The 23,611-nt window shown below is 35.2% G+C and overlaps 3 protein-coding genes across 3 annotated transcripts; 2 read left to right on the forward strand and 1 right to left on the reverse strand.

Annotated features, from left to right (window-relative positions):
* Positions 1-491: 491 nt before the first annotated feature.
* LOC132049341 (leucine-rich repeat protein 1-like) lies at positions 492-5,819 on the forward strand. The gene is made up of 6 exons (XM_059440096.1): positions 492-889; positions 3,366-3,437; positions 3,539-3,682; positions 3,974-4,045; positions 4,127-4,198; positions 5,493-5,819. The coding sequence occupies exons 1-6, from the start codon at positions 669-671 to the stop codon at positions 5,563-5,565; spliced, it is 654 nt and encodes a 217-aa protein (XP_059296079.1). The 5' UTR covers positions 492-668; the 3' UTR covers positions 5,566-5,819.
* Positions 5,820-7,204: 1,385 nt separating this feature from the next.
* On the reverse strand, positions 7,205-14,699 carry LOC132049342 (uncharacterized). Its single transcript, XM_059440097.1, has 4 exons — positions 14,323-14,699; positions 11,318-14,196; positions 8,764-10,617; positions 7,205-8,646 (listed from the first exon to the last, which is right to left on the reverse strand). The coding sequence occupies exons 2-4, from the start codon at positions 14,075-14,077 to the stop codon at positions 7,564-7,566; spliced, it is 5,697 nt and encodes a 1,898-aa protein (XP_059296080.1). The 5' UTR covers positions 14,078-14,196; positions 14,323-14,699; the 3' UTR covers positions 7,205-7,563.
* A 4,922-nt stretch (positions 14,700-19,621) lies between these two features.
* Positions 19,622-22,782, forward strand: LOC132050842 (replication protein A 14 kDa subunit B-like). Its single transcript, XM_059442190.1, has 3 exons — positions 19,622-19,777; positions 21,807-22,069; positions 22,688-22,782. Exons 1-3 carry the CDS (start codon positions 19,740-19,742, stop codon positions 22,750-22,752), a joined length of 366 nt encoding a protein of 121 aa, XP_059298173.1. The 5' UTR covers positions 19,622-19,739; the 3' UTR covers positions 22,753-22,782.
* Positions 22,783-23,611: the final 829 nt, after the last annotated feature.

Below are 23,611 nucleotides of genomic sequence, written 5' to 3' on the forward strand. Positions count from 1 at the left end.
TGACACACTTTCATTTTTAGTCAGTCAAAAAAAAAAAAAAATGACACATTTCCTTATTTGACAACAATTTAACTTTAAACATTACTCCTTCCGGATAAAAAAAAGAGTCGACTTAGCCATTTGCACATTCGTAGATAAAAATAGGTAATTTGACTAAACTATCCCCAATTAAATAGGCATTAGGATTTGATCATATAACACTTAATAGGGGTCAATATGGAAAAATAAGGTTAATTCTTTCTTGATTTGGTAAGTGAACTCTTTTTTCTATCTAAGAAAAAAAGGCTAAATGGACTCTTTTTTTGATTTGGAGAGAGTACCTTTTACACTTGACGAGATTGATTTATAACAATATAAATATCTTTAATTTATTTTAGATCATAAAATTAAAAATCTTTCATTATTTTTTAAATTCCGTATCCAATTTATAAACTCCGTATTGAGTCAAAGTATAACGCGTAAATTGGGATGTAGGGAGTAATAAATACAGAAAGGTATGTGGAAAGTAGAAAAGATTCCCTAAACGCACCCACCACCAAGCTCTTCTCATTCCCAAAACTGATCCTTTTACTCCCCCACTTTACCCTTTTTCTTCTTCCTCTTGTCCAAACAAATCCCTACAAAAATCTAAGCAACACCCAACAATTTTCTTGCTTGTGAGTATAACCATGGCAACCCATAGTTCATTCTTGAAATCATGGGTTTTTTTGGGAGTTGTAGTTGTTCTAGCTGTGTGTGTAAAGGGAAATTCAGAAGGGGATGCTTTGTATGCACTTCGTAGGAGCTTATCTGACCCGGAAAACGTGCTCCAGAGCTGGGATCCGAATCTTGTTAATCCCTGTACTTGGTTTCATGTTACATGTAATGGTGATAATCATGTTACTCGTGTGTAAGTCCTAAAAATTCAATCTTTTTTCTTGTTTTTGGGTTAAATGATTGTTTGGGGTGTTGTTAGTTTTGGGAAATTGGTTGATTTGTATGTATGTGTACACACAGTTACAATTATTTGTTTTAAAGAATTAATAACCAAATCTTGTTAACCCTTGTACCTGGTTTCATGTCACTTGTAATGGAGATAATCATGTTACTCGTGTGTAAGTCTAAAAATTTAATCTTTTTATTTGTTTTTGGGTTAAATACTTGTTTGGGTGTTGTTTCTTTTGGGAGATTGGTTGATTTGTATGTTTGTGTTTGTATTTATGTATGTGTACACACAGTTACAATTATTTGTTTTAAAGAATTGACCTAAATAACCGAATCTTGTTAATCCTTGTACCTGGTTTCATGTCACTTGTAATGGAGATAATCATTTCACTCGTGTGTAAGTCGAAAAAATTTCATCTTTTTTCTTGTGTTTGGGTTAAATACTGGTTTGGGTGTTGTTATTTTTGGGAAATTGGTTGATTTGTATGTTTGTGTTTGTATTTATGTATGTATACATACACTTTCATTTTCTTTTTGTTGTTCTGGTTTGGGTGTTCTGTTAATTTTGGGAAAATTAGTCGATTCATATGATTGTCTTTGTATTATGTATGTGTACACACAGTTAAAGAATTTTTTGGCATATTATATTCATTGTGTTTAGAGATTTGTATGACAGTTTAGTGATAAGCCTGAGATTTAGAGTTCGAGAATCATTAAAAGTAAAAATTATGAGCATTGGTGTAAGGTCTGCATACACGCCACCCTTCCCAGACTCCACTTGTGCGAATACACTGGGTACGTTGTTGTTATTGTTGTATGAGTATTGGAATGAAATGGGTTATGGGTCCAAATATAGTTGGATTTATATATAGAGAGGATTTGTTGTTAAGTCGATTTGTGAGTTTGAAGTTTGTTTTATTTGTTCTTATTCATTCTGGGCTTATTGAGATGGTAAATATTTAAGCTTTCACTTGACTTTCTAGCTGACAAGTCTTAGTTTTGAAATTAGTAGCAAGCTTATTCCTTTTTCCAAGGGAAACAAGTGTCAGTATTACTTTGGTTTAACGTACTCGAGGTTCCTTGTCTTAATGTGTACTCTATGATCTATATGCTAAAGATGGAGACGTGTGGTTTATTAGTGATCTTTGTCGTTGTTATGTTTCTGATCTCACGTGGTTGCACTTTTTGTAATATCTAGGAGATTTTGTTTGTTTTAAAGTGTGGCAAACATTTAAACTTACTCCCTCCGCCTCAATTTGTTTGTATTAGTTACTATTTACAGTCAAAGAAGATATTTTTTACCATAATTTTTTCAAATACTTTCTAAATATTTTGAATTGTTAACTAATGTGACTTATAGTACGTTTTAGTCCCTACTTTTTACGTAGTTTCTAGAAAAGGTAAATTTTATTTCAAAAAAATTGAAGATATATATCTAAATTCACACCGAAAATTAGTTAGTTTGGCTATCTTACTCCGAATCAAGCCACATAAATTGAAGCGGAGGGAGTGTTTGATTGGTGACAGTGTTTCTATAAGGTAGTGCTGAAGTTTTGTGAAATGTTGTAGCAAGCATGATCATTTGCTTATGTATCTTTTTTAGCAAATGATCATTTATTGGAAATTTTTTAGATGTTTATGAATGATTGTATAGAGTTGCATTTCTTGTATATATGTGATCTTGGAACACTTGATATTAGTGGGTGGATTTTTATATTGATTGGGCTCCTTATTGATACATAACACTTAACAGATGATTTATGAAATGAGAATGAGGGCAAACTAATATATTGAGATGCAAAAATCCTTCTTATATCCTCATTACCATGATGTCTTCCACATATTTAAAAAGCTTGAGGTACTCAGTCTGACATTTTTCGTGTACGAAGGAATCATATCAATTTCCAAACCGGAAGTTATTCTATCCTGAGACGAGCAGTAGCTATAACAAATAATTCCTTTCTAATAGTTGTGACATGCGTTGTTTGGCCATTGAGAATTATTCACTTTTTTCCGGAACAATTTTTCATTTTATTTCAAAGTCAGCGTTTGGTTATAAAATTTCCAAATCCAACTTGGAGCTGGATTCCAAATTTGGAAAGTGTTCCAAACTTGTTTTCCAACTCCATCTTCATAAATTCCAAATAAAGTGCTCTCTTCTGTCCTTTGCAAAAAGTATAACCAAACACAACTCCATCTTCAACTCCAACTTCATAAATTGCAAATAAAGTGAAAAATGTTTGAAATCTATGGCCAAACGCCTACTAAAATTTCTGAAATAAACTTGTTTTGCCTAAGATCAAAATTTCATGTCTCCTCCTATGTATTCTCTGCTGGTTAATGGAAATTCTTTTATCTCTCCCTCCCTCTCTCTTATGCGTGTCCTCCCCTCTTCTACAAAGAAAAGTCTGAAATATATCAGGGTGTTAATGTTTCTGCAGGGACCTTGGCAACTCAAAATTATCTGGTCATTTGGTACCTGAGCTTGGAAAGCTTGAACATCTGCAGTATTTGTGAGTAATTATTTAAACTCTTAAATTGACTTGCCATTTCTTGTCAATGGCTATTGGTTTTCAAGGAGTCATAACCATAATTTAATTGTTTGTTGCTTCAGGGAGCTTTACAAAAATAATATTCAGGGAACCATCCCTAAAGAGCTCGGTAACTTGAAGAACCTTATTAGTCTGGATCTGTACAACAACAAAATTTCAGGGACAATTCCTACTTCACTGGGAAAGTTGAAAAAACTCGTTTTCCTGTAAGTTATCCTTTGCGATGTTTCCCAATTTTTCCAGTCATACTTTTTACATATCAGGGGGAAATGAAAAAGAAGGCTACTATTCTGCTTCTTGGGCAGTCCACAGAGTTCCCTTTTCTTTTTTTGACATAAATATTCAGTTTCAGTTTGGCCTTAAATTAGTTAGTGAGGTCCTGAGTGAACAACCCCCTCCCTTCCTTATTGTAAATACCCAAGTACATATGCTTGTAGTGAATTGATTATTGCACAATCCTCTTATGTTGATTAAAAGTTTCTTATCTAATCTATCAGGCGTATGAATGATAATAAGCTAACAGGACCAATCCCAAGAGAACTTACTAGTGTTTCTAGCCTGAAAGTTGTGTAAGTACATATTCTTTGCTTGTGTTATTATCATCATTCTTATGCGAAATAAATTTTAACTTTCTGCATTCTTTCTTCTAGGGATGTCTCAAGTAACGATTTGTGTGGTACAATTCCCACTTCTGGTCCATTTGAGCATATTCCACTGAACAAGTAAGATTTCCTTTTATATCCTACAAGTATTGTCATCGAAATTGAACTTTAGGAGTATTGACAATGGTGCAAATAGTAATTGTGTCTCTGTATGCTTTATGCTATCAAGTATACCTTTAAAAAGGATTCCCAATCAAAAATAAAGTATACCTCTAAAAACAACTATCATCTTGATTTCCATTCATCCAAGTTAAATTTGAGCTTCATATTTTGGACTTGTGGAAGGATTAGGTGAATGATATTGGAAACGGTGACTTCTAATTGTTTTTTGAAATAAGAAGACTTATTTGAAAAGGATTTGGATATGTGACCTTTTATTTCAGAACAGTTATATTGATTTGTTGGGAGGCCTCAAATAACACCTAATTGAAGAGAGTATATACTAACCAAAAAGAGTTTTAAGATTTCCAGTTATTTCAATTAACATTATGGTTGGTACCAATTCGAGCTATACACAAGATACCTTTGACTCCCATTTACTTCAAACCCAAAGGAAGCCCCATTGTATTTTTAGATATGCTAATTATATCTGCAACTCAAATCAATTAAGATGCTTTGTAGTTTGTTTCTCACTTTTTGTTTATCCTTTGGCTCCTTAATTCCCTCATTTCCATATTTATTTGTATTAGATTTTATTATTATTTGGGGAAAGATGTGTTAAGAGTAAAAAAGGGGGAAAATGAGGTGCTGGAAAAATAAATAAAGCAAGACAAGCAGATGAATAAACTTTGCAGTATATGTTTGAGGAAGCAATTGTGCTCTCGAATATAGTAAAAGAGACTACATGTTCCTGGTGCTGCCCATGTGTCATATGTGGAGCCTTACCTGTGTGCCTTTTGGGCTATGTATATTCTTTTTTTATGACTGAGATACCCATCTAGGGCCAAACCTTAGGACCAACCGCAGCCTTCGAAACTTGGAGATAATGGGCCCGCCTGTCTACCCTTCTCTTATGTTGATCTGACTTTTCGAAAATGTTGTCGCATCCATGTTGGATCCTCCAAAAATGCACTATTTGGAGGATCCAAGACACACCCTCACGCATTTTTGAAGAGTCCGAGCAACATAGCGCTTCTCCACTTAAATACGAGGCTTAGTTCGCATGGCGTAGGCTCAAACTTGTGACCTTAGTCATAAGTCCCTCAATCTTTGCCACCTGAATTAAGTACTCGGGGCTTGCGCTATGAATAGTCTTATACCAGTTGTTCTTCCGTTGCGCTATGATTCCTCTATAAGATTACAGTATATCCTAGTTGATTGTTTCTGATGAGTTTACTAAACTTCTAATTTGCAGCTTCGAGCACAATCCTCGACTTGAAGGTCCAGAGTTGTTGGGACTCGCCAGCTACGACACCAACTGCTCTTAGACACTTGATGAATAGGCTCACTAGAACTGCCACTTTTTGTGGAAGTTTACATATTCCCCCTCCCCTGAAAGTTGTTTATTGTTGTACTTACTGTGTGTCCAAGTTGTTGCAACTCTAAGCAAAGATATGATGATGTATGTAAGTTATTAGTAAGTTAATGAACGTGCGTAAAGCGGTCGCTATATATACTGCTACCAACTGTTAAAGTATTTCATATTTCAATGTCTAATGAAATGGTTCAGTGGGTTTAGAAAGGTCTATTTGCTACTGTTACACTGCTAGAGGTTGTTTGGTTGGGGGACAAAGTTATACTTGGACTTCAATATAAAGATTAATAAGCATTGGGTTATCTAGTGCATTTACTTTAATGGCGGATATTTGGTTCATTGCATTAAAAATGAGATATACAATGTATATTCTTTCCTCTGTCCATTTTATATGATATATTTTTCAATTTGTTCAATAAAGAACGATGTTTGTTTCTTCGTGGCTAATATTAGCATCTCTATTTCGCTTAATGATATGACTTTGTTGGGTCTCACTTGATATAAAGTTCATGTTTTAAGGACAGAAAATGAAAAGATATGTGGAACTTCACGACCACTCGTTCATGTTTGAAGAACAGAAAATGAAAAAATTTGTCGAACTTCACCGCCACTCGTTTAAAAGTCGGTCTTTAATTTCATAGGTTTTGTGTCCAAACACCTTGGTAAAAAAGGAATGAATGGACTATGGAGTGCAGAAATTGACAATGGTACCCTTGTTTTTTCAAGTAAATAAAAAATAGAAAGATGAAATAAAGTCTTCTTTTGGTTTTTTAAATGTTTTATTAGTGTAAAGCTTTTACTGGTATAAGCGATTCCATGTTGGATTCATCATTATAAGATAAAACCAGTATTGTTGTATAAAAATATACTGATATTATTTATACCGGACCCGGTATGTCACTATGTTAGCCAAACGCAATATTAATCAGATTTTATATCAATATTATCTTACTCATCCCAGTAACCTGATGGTCCCCTTAATGTGTTTTATAAAGTTAAACTAATTTACATTTTGACAACCAAACTCATCTTTTTTATATGAATGAATTTACCAGTTTACCTTTAAGATAATTTTGAGAACTCAATAGAATAAAAGAAAACGAAACACAGCAAAAGATTAGCTTTCAAAAAGGAAAAAAAGAGATCATAAGTTTTAATATGTTGGAGTACTTAATCCTAACGGACAGTGTGATTACATTCTATCCCAGCTTTGGTGGACTAGAGTTACTTGCTACTACTGGTGCGAGATAGCAGATATTTCGATAGAATTAGTTGAGGTGTACACAAGCTGGTCCGGACACCACAATTATTAAAAAAAAAAATAGTATATATCTTGGAGTAATTTTCAAAACTGACGGATCCATAGTACTACATTGGTACAGTTCTGTTTTGATCATCAGACTAGACAATGAATTGCTGCAATCAAACAAGTTAGGACTTTAGTCGTTGAATAAATTCGATTTGCAATTTTATCAATCAAAATCTCTTTTATTCTTCCTTTTCATCCTGTCCTGTATATTTAAAACACATAATCCAAAAAAGAAAGCTTAAAAGAACTAAAGAAGTGAGGAAAACAGCAAAAAGAAGCAACAGAGGAAAGCATTGAGTCTGCCATTACTTTCAAGAAAACAGTCAACATAAACTCTCATACCAAAAATTACAAAATCCATATACAAGTTTAACAAAACCTTTTCTTCCAACAATCTCCAGAAACTGCTGAAAAGATGAAGAAAAAAAATATAAGAAGAAAGAATGCTTCCAGAAATCAAAACAAAACTCATTCTCGAAGAAAACCATCATTTCACAAAGCCACTCCAAACCATGCAATAAACACAAAAGTAAACCAACTTTAACTCCTGAGCATCTTCATTCTTTGTCGGAGTCGCTTGAACTTGAATCAAAGCTTGAGCTTGAACTTGAGCCCGTCTTGTGGGATTTATCTTTTTAGCCCTTAAGCATCAGCTGTAGTAGGCATATCAACAGCATGTTCTAGTTTTTCAGCTGTTAATGCCTTAGCTTCTTTTACTACAACTTTGTCATCTCCTTTTCCTGTTTCACCTTCACCAAATTCGGATACATCATATCCCCTAACACTCGATTTGATATCATTGGTAGAGCTTGCTCCACTTGGCTGTTCTTCCAAGATTTGTTTCAAATGCAAGTCTGTCTCGACATTTTGTGAATCCGAAGAAGCTCCTATATCTTTGGATTCCCTCATATGCTCAGCACCACCAACAGAATCATGATGGGTGAGTGTCTCATCATCACTCTCAGAGAGTTTTTCATGATCCAAATCAAAATATTCAGTTGGTCTTGTTTCAAGAATCGGTAACTGCATATCCCATGTCACACTTGACACTTTGAGGACCGCTGCATTGTCAGAACTCCCAGAAACTTCAGTTGCTAGCTCAGCATTAGGTTGCTCAAGAACATTCGATTCCTCCATTTCTTTCTCAGATATTCGCCTAAATACCATGTCCATATCTTCAACTGTTTGTGCTTCCAGCGCTGGCATTTCAGAACCTTCCAGTGCTGAACTTGACGTTTCAGCAGCAGCTGCTCTGTTCCCAGATTCTTCAGTTGCTAGCTCAGCATTAGGTTGCTCAAGAACATTCGATTTCTCAGCTATTTCTTGCTCTGATATTTGCCTAAATGCTGACTCAATATCTTCAGCTGTTTGTGCTTCCAGTACTGGCATTCCAGAATCTTCCTGTACTGAACTTGACAAGTCAATCACCGCTGCATCGTCAGCATCCCGGGACTCTTCAGTTTCAAGCCTAGCATTAGGTTGCTCAAGTACATCCGAGTGCACAATTTCTTTCTCAGAAGTAATTCTAAATGCTGACTCATTATCTTCAATTGTTTGTGCTTCCACCACTGGCATTCTAGAATCTTCCAGTACTGAACTTGACGCTTCAAACACCGCTGCAGCGTCCGAACTCCCAGGTTCTTCAGTTACAAGCTTAGCATTCGGTTGCACAGGTACATCTGAATGCACTATTTCTTTCTCAGAAGTAATTGTAAATGGCGACTCAAACACCGCTGCATTGTCAAAATCCCCAGATTCTTCAGTTACAAGCTTAGCATTAGGTAGCTCAAGAACATTCGATTTCTCCACTTCTTCCTCAGATATTTGACTAAATACCAAGTTAATATCTTCAACTGTTTGTGCTTCCAGTACTGGCATTCCAGAATCTCCCACAACTGAACTTGACACTTCAAACACCGCTGCATTGTCGGAACTCCCAGATCCTTCAGTAACAAGCTTAGCATCAGGTAGCTCGAGCACATTCGAGTTCTCCATTTCTTTCTCAGAAATATTTCTAAATGCTAACTCAATATCTTCAACTGTTTGTGCTTCCTGCTCTGGCATTCCAGAATCTTCTGGTACTGTACTTGACACGTCAAACACCACGGCATCGTCAGAATGCCCAGATTCTTCAGTTACCAGTTTAGCATTAGGTAGCTCAAGCACATTCGAGTGCACTATTTCTTTCTCAGAAGTACTTTCAAATGCTGACTCAATATCTTCAGTTGTTTGAGCTTCCACCACTGGCATTCCAGAATCTTCCGGTGCTGAACTTGACACTTCAAACACTGTTGCATTGGTGGAACTCCCAGATTCTTCAGTTACAAGATTCGCATTACGTAGCTCAAGTACATCCGAGTGTACTATTTCTTCCTCAGAAGTAATTTTAAATGCCGACTCAATATCTTCAATTGTTTGTGCTTCCACCACTCGCATTCCAGAATCTTCCTGCACTGAACTTGACACTTCAAACACCGCTGCATTGTCAGAACTCCCAGATTGCTCGAGCACATTCGAATTCTCTATTTCTTTCTCAGAAATGTTTCGAAATGCTAACTCAATATCTTCAACTGTTTGTGCTTCCAGCTCTGGCATTCCGGAATCTTCCCGTACTGAACTTGACGCTTCAACTGCTGCTGCATTGTTTGAACTCTCAGATTGTTCAGTTACTAGTTCAGCATTTGGTAGCTCAAGCACGTTAGAGTGCTCGATTTCTTTCTCAGTAGTACTTGTAAATGCTGACTCAATATCTTCAACAGTTTGTGCTTCCAGCACTGGCATTCCGGGATCTTTAGCATTAGATTGCTCAAGAACATTAGATTTCTCCATTTCTTTCTCAAAAACTTGCCAAAACGCCGACTCAATATCTTGAATTGTTTGTGCTTCTAGTACTGACATACCAGAATCAGCTTCCTCTTTGACTGTAACTTCTTGAGGCACTTCAGTCACTTCAGTTTGAGTAGATTTTGAATTTTCTACCTCAAAGACAGAGTTATGAGCTTCAGCTATTGGCATTCTTGGAACTACCTCTTGAGTATCCAAATTATCCTCGGGCAGTCCTCCTTCAATTGATCTAGTATCAACAGCATTATCAACTTCTGCTTCAGACAATTCTGTATGATATGCATCAATATGGTCAATAATGCTCATTCCAGAATTTTGAATTTCAGAAGCACACTCCTTATCTTCATGCTTATCAGTCTCTTCAACCGTGGATGCATTTAAAATCTCAGGGTGCAATGGGAACTTTCTTTCATGAACTTCAGCATGGGCCTCTTCAGAAAATTCTGTGGTGGCAGAATCAACAGCTTGGAATGCAGACAAACCCTCGTTGATGCTAAAGTCACCAACTGTATCTAATTCAGAGAGAAATAATACCTCATCAATGTCCTCCATACCGTCGGTCTCTTCAACTATATATTGCTCATCATGGTGAAAATCAGCTGTCTCTGGTGGCAATACATAGTTTTCTAAGACCTTGATCTGGTTATCATTTTCCACCTCATCGAGAAAGATGTTCTTTAGACCTACAGCACCTGCTGGGCCAACAACCTCATGCAGATTGGAAGTACAGTCGGGAGTACGTGGGGAGCTGATAATAGGAATTCCATTATCAAGGTCATGGATTTCTGAAACATTCACGTTCTCAGTGGTTCTTGCTTCCTCAATTGACTCAACCAGGATAGCTGGTGGCTCCTGTTTATCAGAAAAAAGATGCACTTAGATTTTACTAGGATTGATTCCCGACTAGAAGCATTTAAAAAGGAAAAAGAAAAAGAGAAGGAAAGAATAAATAAACTTGCTATGACATAAGGCTATAATAATGCATGGGTTTGGAAATAAGAGAAACAATAGTTAATTCTATCACAAACAATATTCCTCAAACACACAAATTAGTCCTAACATGTAGTGCTTCTATCACTGAGTCAGCCTTGGATTTCTACATCATAAAGTTCAGTTCATATCTGTTTACTTTTAATGCTTCTAACATAGTGATGCATTCGATGTGGGTGTGACAGCATTTTTGAAGTATCGGAGCAGCATAGCTTATAGCTTATTATCCAACAGGCAACATCTATATCATGGAACATATGCCAATTTCAGTTCCAGACTGTTTGTTCTTACTATTATAGGAGTCTAAGTTGCAGTTGTCTATTCCTATCAGTTCAGGTAAAGTAAATTATAAATCTTCACGTCATAATTTTGAAAACCAAGTAGATATTTCTTTTTTTCCTTAGCAGCAGGTCACACAATTACAAGTGAAAAATTAATCGAGCAGATTTCAGATTTCTAAGATCAATCCTAGTAAATGTGCTGCTATGACATATGAAATGATAATTACTGAAGAAATAAAAAGAAATGCATAAAAGAAAAGAGATGAGAAGAACTTGTTTACCGTTACTTCCCAATTCTCTGAGGATTGTTCATCTATGGATTTGTCTGTGTGTGCCAATTCTTCTTCATGCTGAGAGATGGACTTTTCTACAGAAGCATGTCCAACAGAGACCAGCTCTTCATCCACTTCAGTGTGATCATCAGTAGCCAAATTTTCAACAACATTTGATGAGCTGAGATCATCAAATGTTGAAAGGGATTCAACTGTCTGGTATGCAGCATGGTTAGACAGAATATGGGTATGTATATCCAATCCTGGACAAGTAATTCGCAGTTGTTCATGCTCAATAATTCCTTCCTCATACACAATATCCTCATTTTCTGATAATTTTGAATCCGCGGATGCCAAACCAAGAACGAACTCAGGCACTGGAGAGGCATTTGCACTGCTAAAGATTTCATCATTTTGAGAAATCTCTGCCTTTGCAACATCAAGCTCATCTTCTGGTGCCAAAATTTCTTCATTCGTTGGAAGGGACTTTTCAATGTCCTGACTATTTTCCTGCGATTCCCTCTCTATGAGAGAAACAGTTCTTATAGGGGAAAACCCTGTTTCAGATTCCACACGCTGATCTGAAGAAAAGGAGGCTGAGAATATGTTTTCCCTAATAGCAGAAGGACTGGCATCATAAATAGGTTGACCACGTGAAGTATGATCCACTGAAGTGCTCGTGACGTGGAAATTTGGTCCATCAAATGAAGCTTCCCTGGAGATCCCATTTTGTTCAACATGTCCCATTATCTCCTCGAAACTTGACCTCATTTCTCCTTCTTTATCAACAAAGACACTTTCACTCACTTCTGCCAACGACGAGGAGCTAGATTGACTGCTGTATCTTTGATAAAAAGTTTCCAGCTTTGACTGAATATCGGTTGGATTAAGTTCTCTTCCTTCCTGGAGCAAAGCTTTTTTTGCTTCATGATGATTTTCCAGAGTTCCCAGTTGCACCAAAAACTCCACTTCTTCGGAGGATTGACTTCCATGTCTGACATGCTCAGAAGTATGCTCTTGTTTAGATATCAGCTTTGGCTCCTCGGAAATGCGTTCATCTATGAGTTCTTTGTCTTCCAGATTTTCAACTGAACTTAGTGATTCTGTTTCGGGAACTGAACTTACTTTGGAATCACTAAGTTCACTAGATTGTCGTTGAAATGGCGCATAGCTTGTTCCTTCTGAAGCCATCTTTTCCGGAACAAAATAAGGTCTCCAATGAACATCTTGCTTGTCTTGCCTGTTCAGCCCAAAGATTGAGGGTCTTACAATAAAACTTTCGTGCCTCCGAAAAAGCGGATCCTTTGCTTGAAATGTTATAAACTCTTCGTCCTCCATAAGATCAGGTTTCTCTTCACTTGAGTCATAAGGAAGATCAAACGGGTTTCGCCTTGGTACTAAAACAGAGGGAGCGGACCCCGGGATTGGTGGCAGTCCGAGGTCATAGTTATCGTTCGGAGCATCAAACGGATTGTTTCTTGCCGTAGAAATGGAAGGGATGTTGAACGGAAGATCAGCGCTTTCCAAGTCGATCAAATTCTTTTCGGTCATCATCGTCCTCATTTTCTTCAATGCTCTTCTCCTTGCCATAAGATTCTCTAACCGTTGATTCCTTTCAACCTCGGAGCTTCCCAAGTCAATTAGATTCTTCTGATCCTCCTCTGTCCATGTTATAGCTGACTTGCTTTTATCTTCCTCGTCTCGCTTTTCACCATCTTCATTCTCGTTGTCTGCAACTTCTACCTCTTCTTGATTTTCAAAACCATCATCAGATTCATTTTCACTCTCCGTGGTCTTACCGGAACTATCCGAAGCAGCATCAGAAACATCATGCAACAAACTAACATGTTGAGGAGTATCTTCATCCAAAAGTGGATGGAGCTCATGAAGCATCGGCATAATGTCAGCTAATGAAGCATCTGGAGACGAGCTCTCTGCTCGATCAGATCCCGAATCAAAAGACTCATCGTCATCATCCTCCTCCTCCTGTTCTTCCTCTTTTTCCTCTTCTTCGGTCTCCTTTTTCCAAGGGGAACCGGGAAGAGAATTAAGATTCACCATTTTAGAATCAAAGGAATCCGATCTATCAAAGTCAGACTCAACGCTCTCACTATCAACCGTCGGAATGGGAGAGTATTGACTCTCCATAAGATCCCCATCATCATGTTTCTCTTCATTCTTTTCATTTTTTTGCTCATAAAAGTCCCTCGCTGCTTCCTCGAAACCCTCATCAACCGCTGGAATCGGAGAGTATTGACTTTCCCTAAGTTCCTCATCACCATGTTTCTCTTCATTCTCTTCATTGTTCTGCTCAAAAACCCCGTCCTCAAATTGAAAATCTCGAGATCTTTCCTCGAGTAGAGGGGAAAGATCACTAATCTTATCAATCGACTGCTCTACGAGGTCCCTCTCCGTGTATCTCTCCACATAGTAACTATCTTCACTCTCAAAATGAGTTGTATCATATAATACCCCAGTTTTTAAAGGCACTATATCATGAGTTGTTGTTTTTTCTTCCCTTTCGATTTCGGGTATATTAGGCTGGCCAAAACTTAGTAAAGTTCCAAGCAAAACAGCAGTACAAACAAGAACTGGGGATGCAGCTAACAATATTGAAAACAGAAATGGGAAAGTTCTGTACAAAAATGCTATGAAACACAGCATACCCACAAGAAATGGATGATTCAAGACTGTAATATAACATCTTTTAACTGAAAACATCAAAATTCTCCTCATTTCAACTCCAATCTCTAATAATCCAACACCCATCTTTTTTTCTCACTATAAACAACTATCAATTCTCAAAACTTTAAAACAAATATCAATTACAGGAAACAACTCAATCCCCTTGTATCAACTTACCAGAGCGGAAACTTCAAAGTTTCAAACTGCATCAAAAATGAAAAATACACATAAAGAAATCAGTTCCAACACAACAAAAGAACCAAAGAAACAGGAAAATATGATTCTTGAATTGAAATAACAGGAACAAAATAATAATTCAAGATACATACCAGCTCTTTGAGTACATATCAAAATCAACTCTCCACAAAAAGTAAACTCAACAACCACTCAAGCTTTCAACACATTTTTTTTTTTTTAACTCAGCTAAAAAAAAGGCTAATTATATTTTTTGGATTAATGGGTCCTTGTATTGAGTGTTCAAATGTGTAAAAGCTAAAACTAAAGAGAAAGGAAGGTATCAAAAGAAGGAAAAAGAAAAAGTTTGCACCTTTCTCTTTTAGTCATCCTTTCTTTTTCTTAACTTTCGGTTTTGTTCTTGAGATCCCACCAATGGGACCTTCACTACTTGTCTTAAAATTCAAATAAAAAAATTAATCTTTTCAATAGCATAGACTTTTTTGAATAAAAATATATCAAGAATTCATATGACCAACTTCAATTAATTGAAAGATTATTATTCCATTAGTGATTGAAAAGTAAGTAACAGACATGCCACTAGTGGAATAATTTATTAGACAGCTAAGTTGGGGGGTGGATCTACAGTGCAAAAAGAATGATGGAGAAGTTGTTTTTGGCAGTTGTTTAAATAGTTTAATGTAACTTTTGAAGTGGCAAGGAATGAGGGTGATCATTACTATTTTTGGCTTTTTGATTAAGTTAATGTTGGTTAATTGCTGTCAACAGGACAGGAACACAACTTTTACAGTATTTATAGGGTATCTTGTCGAGAAAAGGACCTAAATGGTCCCTGAACTATGAGAGTAAATTTAAAATAGTCCCTTAACTATTGACTTAACATTGGTCCTTCAAGTTTACCACAAGTTAATAAAAATGGCCCTTTAACTATGAGGGTTGGTCAAAAATAGTCCCTTAAGCATGCACTTAATAGTTTTGGTCCTTTAAGTTCGCCAAAAGTTAGCACTTCTAGTCATCGACAAAATATTCATCGGACTTTGTTTATTAGATTTGACGAGAATTATGAAGAAAAGGAAAAAAATTAGGGAGAACTCACATTTACAGGTGCACATTACTAAAGAAAAGGCCAAATATCCTTGGACAAAACCGACGTAAGTAAATTAGAAATAACAGAAACTACAAAAATTATGACTATTTAAAAACAAGCGAAAAAACGATGGACGGAAACAATAGATAAAATTGAGGGACACTATTTTAAAAAAATTTATCGTTTTTTTACGAAAACCAATGATGTCCATCAATTATTTTCGAGAAAAAAATGCGCGGAAACTTTTTTTTGTTAACGAATCACTACGATGGAAGTATTTATTTTTATACCGGGTTTTCAGTTAAAATGAGTCTGGTGTATTTTACTTTGCCGATGGACTCTCGCGGTTTTAATCGACAGAGTCTGTCGTTCTTTGTGTTTCGAGACACTATTTTATGACATTATCAAGTCAGTAGGTTTTTCCTCGATTTTCCCTATCATCGACTGACGTCCGTCAGTTTTGTCCCGAAATATTTGGTCCTTTCTTTATTACTGTGTACCTCTAAATGTGAGTTCTCGCTAATTTTTTTCCTTTTTTTATTTTATAGTTTTCATCAAATCTAACAAAGTTCGATGAATATTTTATCAGAGACTAAAAGTGTTAACTTTTGGCGAACTTAAAGGACCAAAACTGTTAAGTGCATGCTTAAGGGACTATTTTTAACCAACCCACGTAGTTAATGGACCATTTTTGTTAATTAGTGGCAAACTTAAAAGACTAAAATCGTTAAGTGCATAGTTAAGGAACTATTTTGAACCTACTCTTATAGTTAAGGGATCATTTATGTCCTTTTCTCGCATCTTGTCTTTAGGACTAAACCCATACAGCTTTGTATTTTATATACTCTCTCCGTCTCAATTTAAGTGTCTTAGTTTGATTAGACACAAAGTTTAAAAAATAAAAAGAATTTTTTAATCTTGTGATCCTGAATTAAAAGTTTATGTAATATACTAAAATGTTCTTGAATCTTGTGATTTTTAAACTTGTTATGCAAGATATTTGACTTGTCAACTTAGTAAGTAGGTGTTTGGCCATGAAAATCAAATATTTTTCACTTTATTTGGTATTTTGGAGTTGGAGTTGAAGATGGAGTTGTGTTTGATGTTATAGTTTTTGCAAAAAATATTTGGTCGTTTGAATGTATTAAAAGTGAAAATAAGTTTTTTGGTGTTTTTCAAATTCCAAATACAACTTGAATTTGTATTTGGAATTTTCATGACCAAACGCTGATTCCGGAAAAAAGTAAAAAAAAATCGAAAAAAAGTGAATAATTCTCATGGCCAAACGGGTCCTAAATATAGAAAGGGAATAAATTAAAAAATAAAGTAAAACACTTAAATTGAAACGGAAGGAGTTGTAGTCATCACTGCAAAGACGTCTGTACATGAGGTGGATAACATAACGGTTTCTAGTTTGATAAATACTTACTCACCACTCAATATTTATAGGCAAAAGACATAAATTGAGCCTTAAACTATATCCCAAAAGTCATTTTCACACTTAAACTATCCTATCCTAGAGACCCATTACACATCTAATATATTTAAAAGTGATATTTTTTACTCCCTAATACAATATGACTAGTTGCACTAGGGGAGAGTGTACACACTCTCTCCCCACATCAATGCCATGTCAGTCCACGTCAAAAAATCCTCTAATTTTTAATTTTATATTTTTTTCCTTTCACCTTCTCCCCCACCCTCCCTTTCTTCTTCATCCCTACTCCCTTTCTTATTGTATAACCACCATTGTTTCCAATGAGCTTCAATATTTTCCTGTGAGCTTCCATTTTTTCCGATCTTCTTCATTTTTCGGTCACCAAATTTGCATCTCATCTACCTATAAAATAAATGTGTGATATTAAACTCATCAAGCTATTTTCAAAGAAACAAAAACAAAAAAAAAAAGAATGGCACTGCTCCGCAAGGAGGAACCACTGCTTCGCCTACACTACTCTTTTTTATTTTATTGTATTGTTATGTATCTTTTTTTTTTTTTTTTTTTTAATATGGAGACTACTGGGTTTATAAAATGAAAACGACGAAGAAGAATAAGGGTTTTGGGGGGTGGAGGTGGCGTGAAGGCGGTGGTGGTGATGGTGAAATGAAGAAGAAAAAAGGTTTGGGAAGTGGGGGTGGGGGTGGGGGTGGAGGTGGCGTGAAAATGGCAAAAGAGAGGGGTGGGGTGGCAGTGAGAGGAAGAAGAAGAAGGGTTTTGTGGGGTGGCGGGAAGGTGGAGGAGAAGGGGGTGGGGTTGGGGGTGGCGGGAACGTGGATGAGAAGGGGGAGGGGTTGGGGGGGGGGGGTGTTTGAATAGAGAAGAAGAAGTTGTAATTTTTAAAAAAAAATTGACCTCACTCTCCTATTATTTAAATATAATTCTTTTTTATGCCACATCAGCTCTGGAGGGATAAATAATATCACTTTTAAATATATTAGGTGTGTAATGGGTCGCCAAGATAGTTTAAGTGTGAAAATGACTTTTGGAGTATAGTTTAAGGGTCAATTTATGTCTTTTGCCATATTTATATCATTAAATTACATTAAGTTATTGTGATTATATGATAAATTAAAATGAAAATACAAAATAGCTAACTATAATTAAGTGAAAAAAATTATTCATGTCATGCTTTACTAAATATGATGTAAATATTGTGTATTCAAGATTAACATTGACAGGTATTTTCAATCATATTTTTAATAATCAAAAGTATGCACAATATTCAAGAAGAAAAGATTAATTTACTTTTCTTAAATATGAATAACTTAATGAGTTATGCCTTTATTTATTATTTTTTAGTGAACGTGAAAAGAGTTTAAGCGACAGTTAAAATAAGACAAAGAGACTAATTCCATAGAGTTGTTTGCAACTTGCACTTCGAATTCTTTTTTCTTTATGTTTTCCATTTACACATTCTTCTTTATTTTTTCCATATAGTTTCCCAATAATCTATTTATTTCCTTGTAAAAACTCCCAAAAATCAAGAAAATTTTATTTTTAAAAAGTTAGTACCTTCACTCTGGAATATTAGGTTTGATGTGGAATTTGTCAAGAGTTCGTGGGGACGCATCAAGACATGGGGCATCTTTTTTTGATGATTATTTGGTAGTTGAGAGTTGCCGGCCTCACCTCGACTTTACTGGTGGCAACACCAAAATTTATTTTGCCTATGATTACTTAATTTTACTCGCTATAATAATAAAAATTATAAAATTATTTTTTCAAGTTATAGTAATTAATTTTATTTACTTCAACAACAAAGTAACTAGATTTTATTTAATTTTAAAGTAACACATTAAAAATAACAATAAAACTACAATACTTTATACAGTAAAATCATCTCGATGATAGATTATGTTATTACGGGGGATAAAATTTAATGATCTTACTGTTATACTTGATAAAAAATGCGACAAATTCAATGACCATACTTGAAATTAATCCAGGGCGACACAAAATAATCATACATAAATTATATAATATTCGCATTTCATCTTTAAGTTGCTGATGGCAGTTAAGACATTGTTAAATTCGAGTTGAGAGCATATTTTTAGTATACATCTAATTTTAATTTACTTTTCTTTACATGTGGATATAAAATTTGACCTCAAAACATTATCTTTTAAGTTTTATTGAACCCATAAATTCATTATTGGATCCATCACTACTTTCGTTTTTTTTTTTTTCAGTGTCTTATTTCGTGTCAAATTCAACCTCGTCGTCCTTTTCAAATATGATGGATCAAACGATATACATAATACAAGTAGCATAATAATCAATTAAGTAAAATAAGATGTCTACTGTAGTAAATGAAAAGATGATATTACTCCCGCTGCTACAATTTATGTGATACTTTTCGCTTCCAAAATTCAAACTGCATGAACTTTAATCAACATTTTAAGATGTATTTTTTCATCAAATTGATATGAGAAAAGTTACAACATTTAGTACTTTTCAAATATATAACTTTTAATCTTAAAATATTGAGTTGATCTAATTCAATTTAACTTCAAAATTTAGTCAAGTTCGCTCTTGAAAAGTGAAAAGTATAACATAAATTGAGACAGAGGGAGTAATATTTATACAACAATAACATACCCAGTATAATTCCATCAAAAATATAGTAGGTAAAAAAGGAACAGTAACAATAATATTATAATAAGAAAAATTAACCTAAATAGCCACCTACTAAACCGCTTTAATTAAAAATAATTTGTGAATTTAGAATATATGTTTATTTCATGTATGATATGGTTAAAATCTTGTATATTCAGTGTATAATATATGTATACCGGCTATGAAAAGTAGCCAGTACATTCGGTTGGTCATTTGTATTAAAAAAAATGGAAATGGCCAAAATTTAAGGATAATAATTAAAGAAAGTGGCATTTTCCCGCGAGAAAAATTTCACAAAATCACACACTATTTAAAAAGTAGGGTTTCGAGGTCTAATAATTATCTTCATGCTTTCAATAAAATCATCAGCTTCGAAATCTAACCGGTAAGTTGTTGATCTCATCTATTTCTTTGTGATTTAAGCATACCAGTTTTGTTTTACCAATTATCAGAATTTGTTGATCATTGCAGTTTTCCTAATCCGATTTAATGTTTAAAATCTGAGTTGAGTTTTGGAGTAGTATTGTCAAGTTGCGTTGTTTCCTTTTATTTTGCTGTTTTTGAGGAAATTAGGATGATTAACTGTGACAAGACAAGTGTTTGTTATAACTTTTTAGTCAGCGGGAAAAGAGAAAATCAATGCACTTGTTTATAGATGCAAAATAAAATTGTTCACTTTAGCAAGTATTGTTAAAAATTGTAATAGAACTGGGAAATATTGTGTTATTTATGAGTTCTAATGACATTTGGGGAAGGCCTTGTCGTGAGGGAGGCGTGGGTTTTTGGCAGAGGAGAATGCAGCCTTATAGTACCGGGTTCATTTGAACGTGATATTTGAGAATGTGGAGTATAAATTTAAGTGAAAAAATGCATTAAAATTGGAACAATAGTAGGTCTGAACCCATAATACGTTCAATGATCTATCATGCTTCGAGCCGAGGGTCTATCGGAAACAACCTCTCTACCCCACAAAGATAGGGGATAGGTTTGCATACATCCGACCTTCTGCAGACCCTACTTGTGGGATTACACTGGGTATTATGTTGTAATACGTTAAATGATACAAACCTTAAAGATTAAATCCGGAATTCGCCTCTGGTTTTGGGAGGTCATGCTCTTGGAGAAAACAAGTGACCAACATGGACAATGAAGGAAATATAAAGGTCATGAGCTTGTTGTAGGAGGGAGGAAAGAAATGAAGCAGAAAGTAAACTTCTTATAATCTCCTTTGGCATTAGTATCATGGGGGCATTTTGTTTTCCTTGTCACATTTAGAATCTAGAGAGAACTTCTGTCTCTTTTGCTACAGTTAGGCATTAGAGATTAGCATAATACCATTTATAAGTATTTATTCACAAGTCTTCAATCAACTTAAATATCTCAGCAAATTGTAGCTGGACTTAGCTTAGGTAGGTTTCCAGCATATAAAACCTGAACTTTGAGGTTCTGTGGGAGTTGCATTTCGTTCACAGAAACTCTGTAGCTTTTAGGATTTACCTGCTGACAAAATTATTTTCAAAAAGAATTAAATCGATAATTTTAAGTTTTCTCGACTTTGAGTTCAGTAGTAAACACAGCACAAAGTGCTGAAAGGGCACCTCGTGTGCTTGGTTCTGAGTTTATTCCTTAAAGTGCTTGCTTGAGGAAAAAACAAAATCTAGCTGCAAAGTAAACTAGGATAGAGCATGTATGCATTCTGCACCCCTAATAGCATGAAGTGCTTGAAGAATAAAATTCAGGTGTTTATAAGTTTTTGTCAATATTAGGTTTGTTCCAAAATGATGTTGAGACGCCTTTTTTTCTTTAATAAACAAAATGAATGCATGATGTTCATGACCTAAACCTTGTGAAAAGAGATTACAAAGGCAAAGAAGGTACATAAGGTTATGGGTTCTGGCTCTCCTCCTCCTTCCTATTGCTATAGTTGGTTTATTTGTTTCGCTCTTCTTCCTGTTGTCCCTGTCTTGAATGCAGATTTCATTTTCTTCTTCCCATCTTCCCTCCTAATTCGGGCTTCTTTTCACTTATGTCCATATCATTGTCTTCATCTTCCTTAACTGTTTCTTTTCTTATTGAATTTGGTACTATTATTTTTTTGGTAGAATATTTTTATGGGAAAATATGGAATTACAAGACCAACTATTTTTCTCAATTCTAAGTTGGTGCTATATATTTGCTGTGCTTCCATGAACCCTCAAAACTCTGGTCATTTTACTGTTGCATAACAATAGATCTACTAATTGAAGAATTGATAGCTTAGACTGAATAGTCCAGTCAAATGCAATTGTCCTATCAAAGCTGAAATAATGCTACTGTGATATTATAGATAATAATGGTAGAAAAACAGTGTTTAGTCTGCTAATACTTGTGATTGATCGTTCAACTCTTATCTCAATTTTCCTATTTTCGTTTAGAGGTATGGATACATCAAATCCTGCAGTCTTCGTCAATGCTGAGCTTCTCCGCTTGCATATGGGAAGGAGGGTCCGAGCTGTGATTCAGGTTATGCGCTCTGATGGTGGCGGTACAGTGATTGGGAGATCTACAGATGACCAGCAGATAGTTGTGAAAGGCAATCCCCCTGGTCCTCTTACAACATTTGTTGAGGTCATAGGTATCGCCGACAGTAACCAATCTATCCGTGCTGAAATATGGTCCAACTTTGGGGATACACTAGGTATCACTTCAAATCACTCTGTTAATATTTTTGATTTGTTTAACTCCCTACGTCTTTAGGTGCTGGAATCCTCTGATTGCTTTCTCTGTTTGATTTATGTCGGTCCTGCACTTGCTTGAAAGTCGCGAATCATAAAAGTTGTCGAGCTATTTCCCTGATAAAATATGCTGGACGAAAAGCAACCTAAAGTTATTTGCTTCTAGATTTTCTTTCCTAGCTAAAGTTGCATTCAAAGTTTCTGCGAGTTATTAGGAGTATATCATTTCTTGGTTGTGCAGCGTGGATCTATAAACAGATCACTCGTATATTTGGTTTTTGTGTATACACCATGAGCTTGGTCATCTTTATAGCATTACAAGAGTGTGAAGTGGGCTCTCCTCCTCCTTGGAGATCAACAAAATAAAGCTTTTAGGATTTGACTTCGTCCGTTTCCTTTTTCTCGAAAATGGAAATCATGCCAGTGAGGTTTTACTTGATGAAATTGGAAGTGCAAATTAGTGAGCTTTGATACAACTCACACCCGTCTCTATAGATTCATACTGCTTAACTTTGTTTGCTTGCTATATAACTCAGAAATTTCAAAGGAATGAATTCTGACATGCCTCTTTTCTGTTGCAGATACATATAGCTACAACCGTGTTTGCTTGCTGGCAAATGGTGATTATAAACACTTGTTCATATGAGTACTCAAAATCGACATGGTTTAGTGGATGTCTGTGAAAACTTGTTTGGAAGTTTGTTTAGTTTGGGATGGTTGTTATGTTGTGGTATACGTGCTGCTGAAATCCAGAAATTCTATTACTTGCACTACGATTTCGCTGTTGCTTGGCACTGTTAGCTTTTGCTGATTTGCAACTCCATATATTGATAGTTGAGTAACAACAACCAAGTGTTCCTCTTAGAATGTTCACTTAACAAGTTTATGATGTCATTTTTTCCTTAAAAAGAATAACATAAAACGCTTATCTTCACAAGCTGATCAGACTAATTGAGCTTAGCTTAAGTAGGTTTCCAGCATATACGAACTAAATGAGGAGGTTCTGTGCAATTTGCATTTTCCTAAACAGAAACTCAGTAGCTTTTAGGCTTTACCTGCTGATACAAACTTTTATATTTGGAAATATTTTTAACGAGAAGATTTTTTTAGCTACATAAATCTTATGCCATATTTTAAGGTCATAGGTTTCAAAAGTTTTTAGTTGCACAAATGTTATGACATGTTTAAAATTACAAATTTTAAATTTTTATTTCTTTCTTAAACTTTTTACTAATCTTATCGCAGCAACATCACTTAATTGAAATGAAGGGGTAAATACTATCATAATTTTTAAGTCCTTGCTTAAATAGTTTGGACAGTCGAGTTAACAATATGAACAGCACAGTCACTAGCTCCAGTCCACCAAAATTTTCCTTCAAGCAATTTAAACAATTTTTTTTGTTCTTAAAGTTACAAAATTGCAGTAGTAATGTGAAGTACTCTGACGAGAAAAAATGAAGCATCTCCCTGTTTTAATTTAAGTATTTTATTCTTCTTCTAGTCTA

The sequence above is a fragment of the Lycium ferocissimum genome, chromosome 3 (genome assembly GCF_029784015.1).
Source record: "Lycium ferocissimum isolate CSIRO_LF1 chromosome 3, AGI_CSIRO_Lferr_CH_V1, whole genome shotgun sequence".
Classification (NCBI taxonomy): Eukaryota; Viridiplantae; Streptophyta; class Magnoliopsida; order Solanales; family Solanaceae; genus Lycium; species Lycium ferocissimum.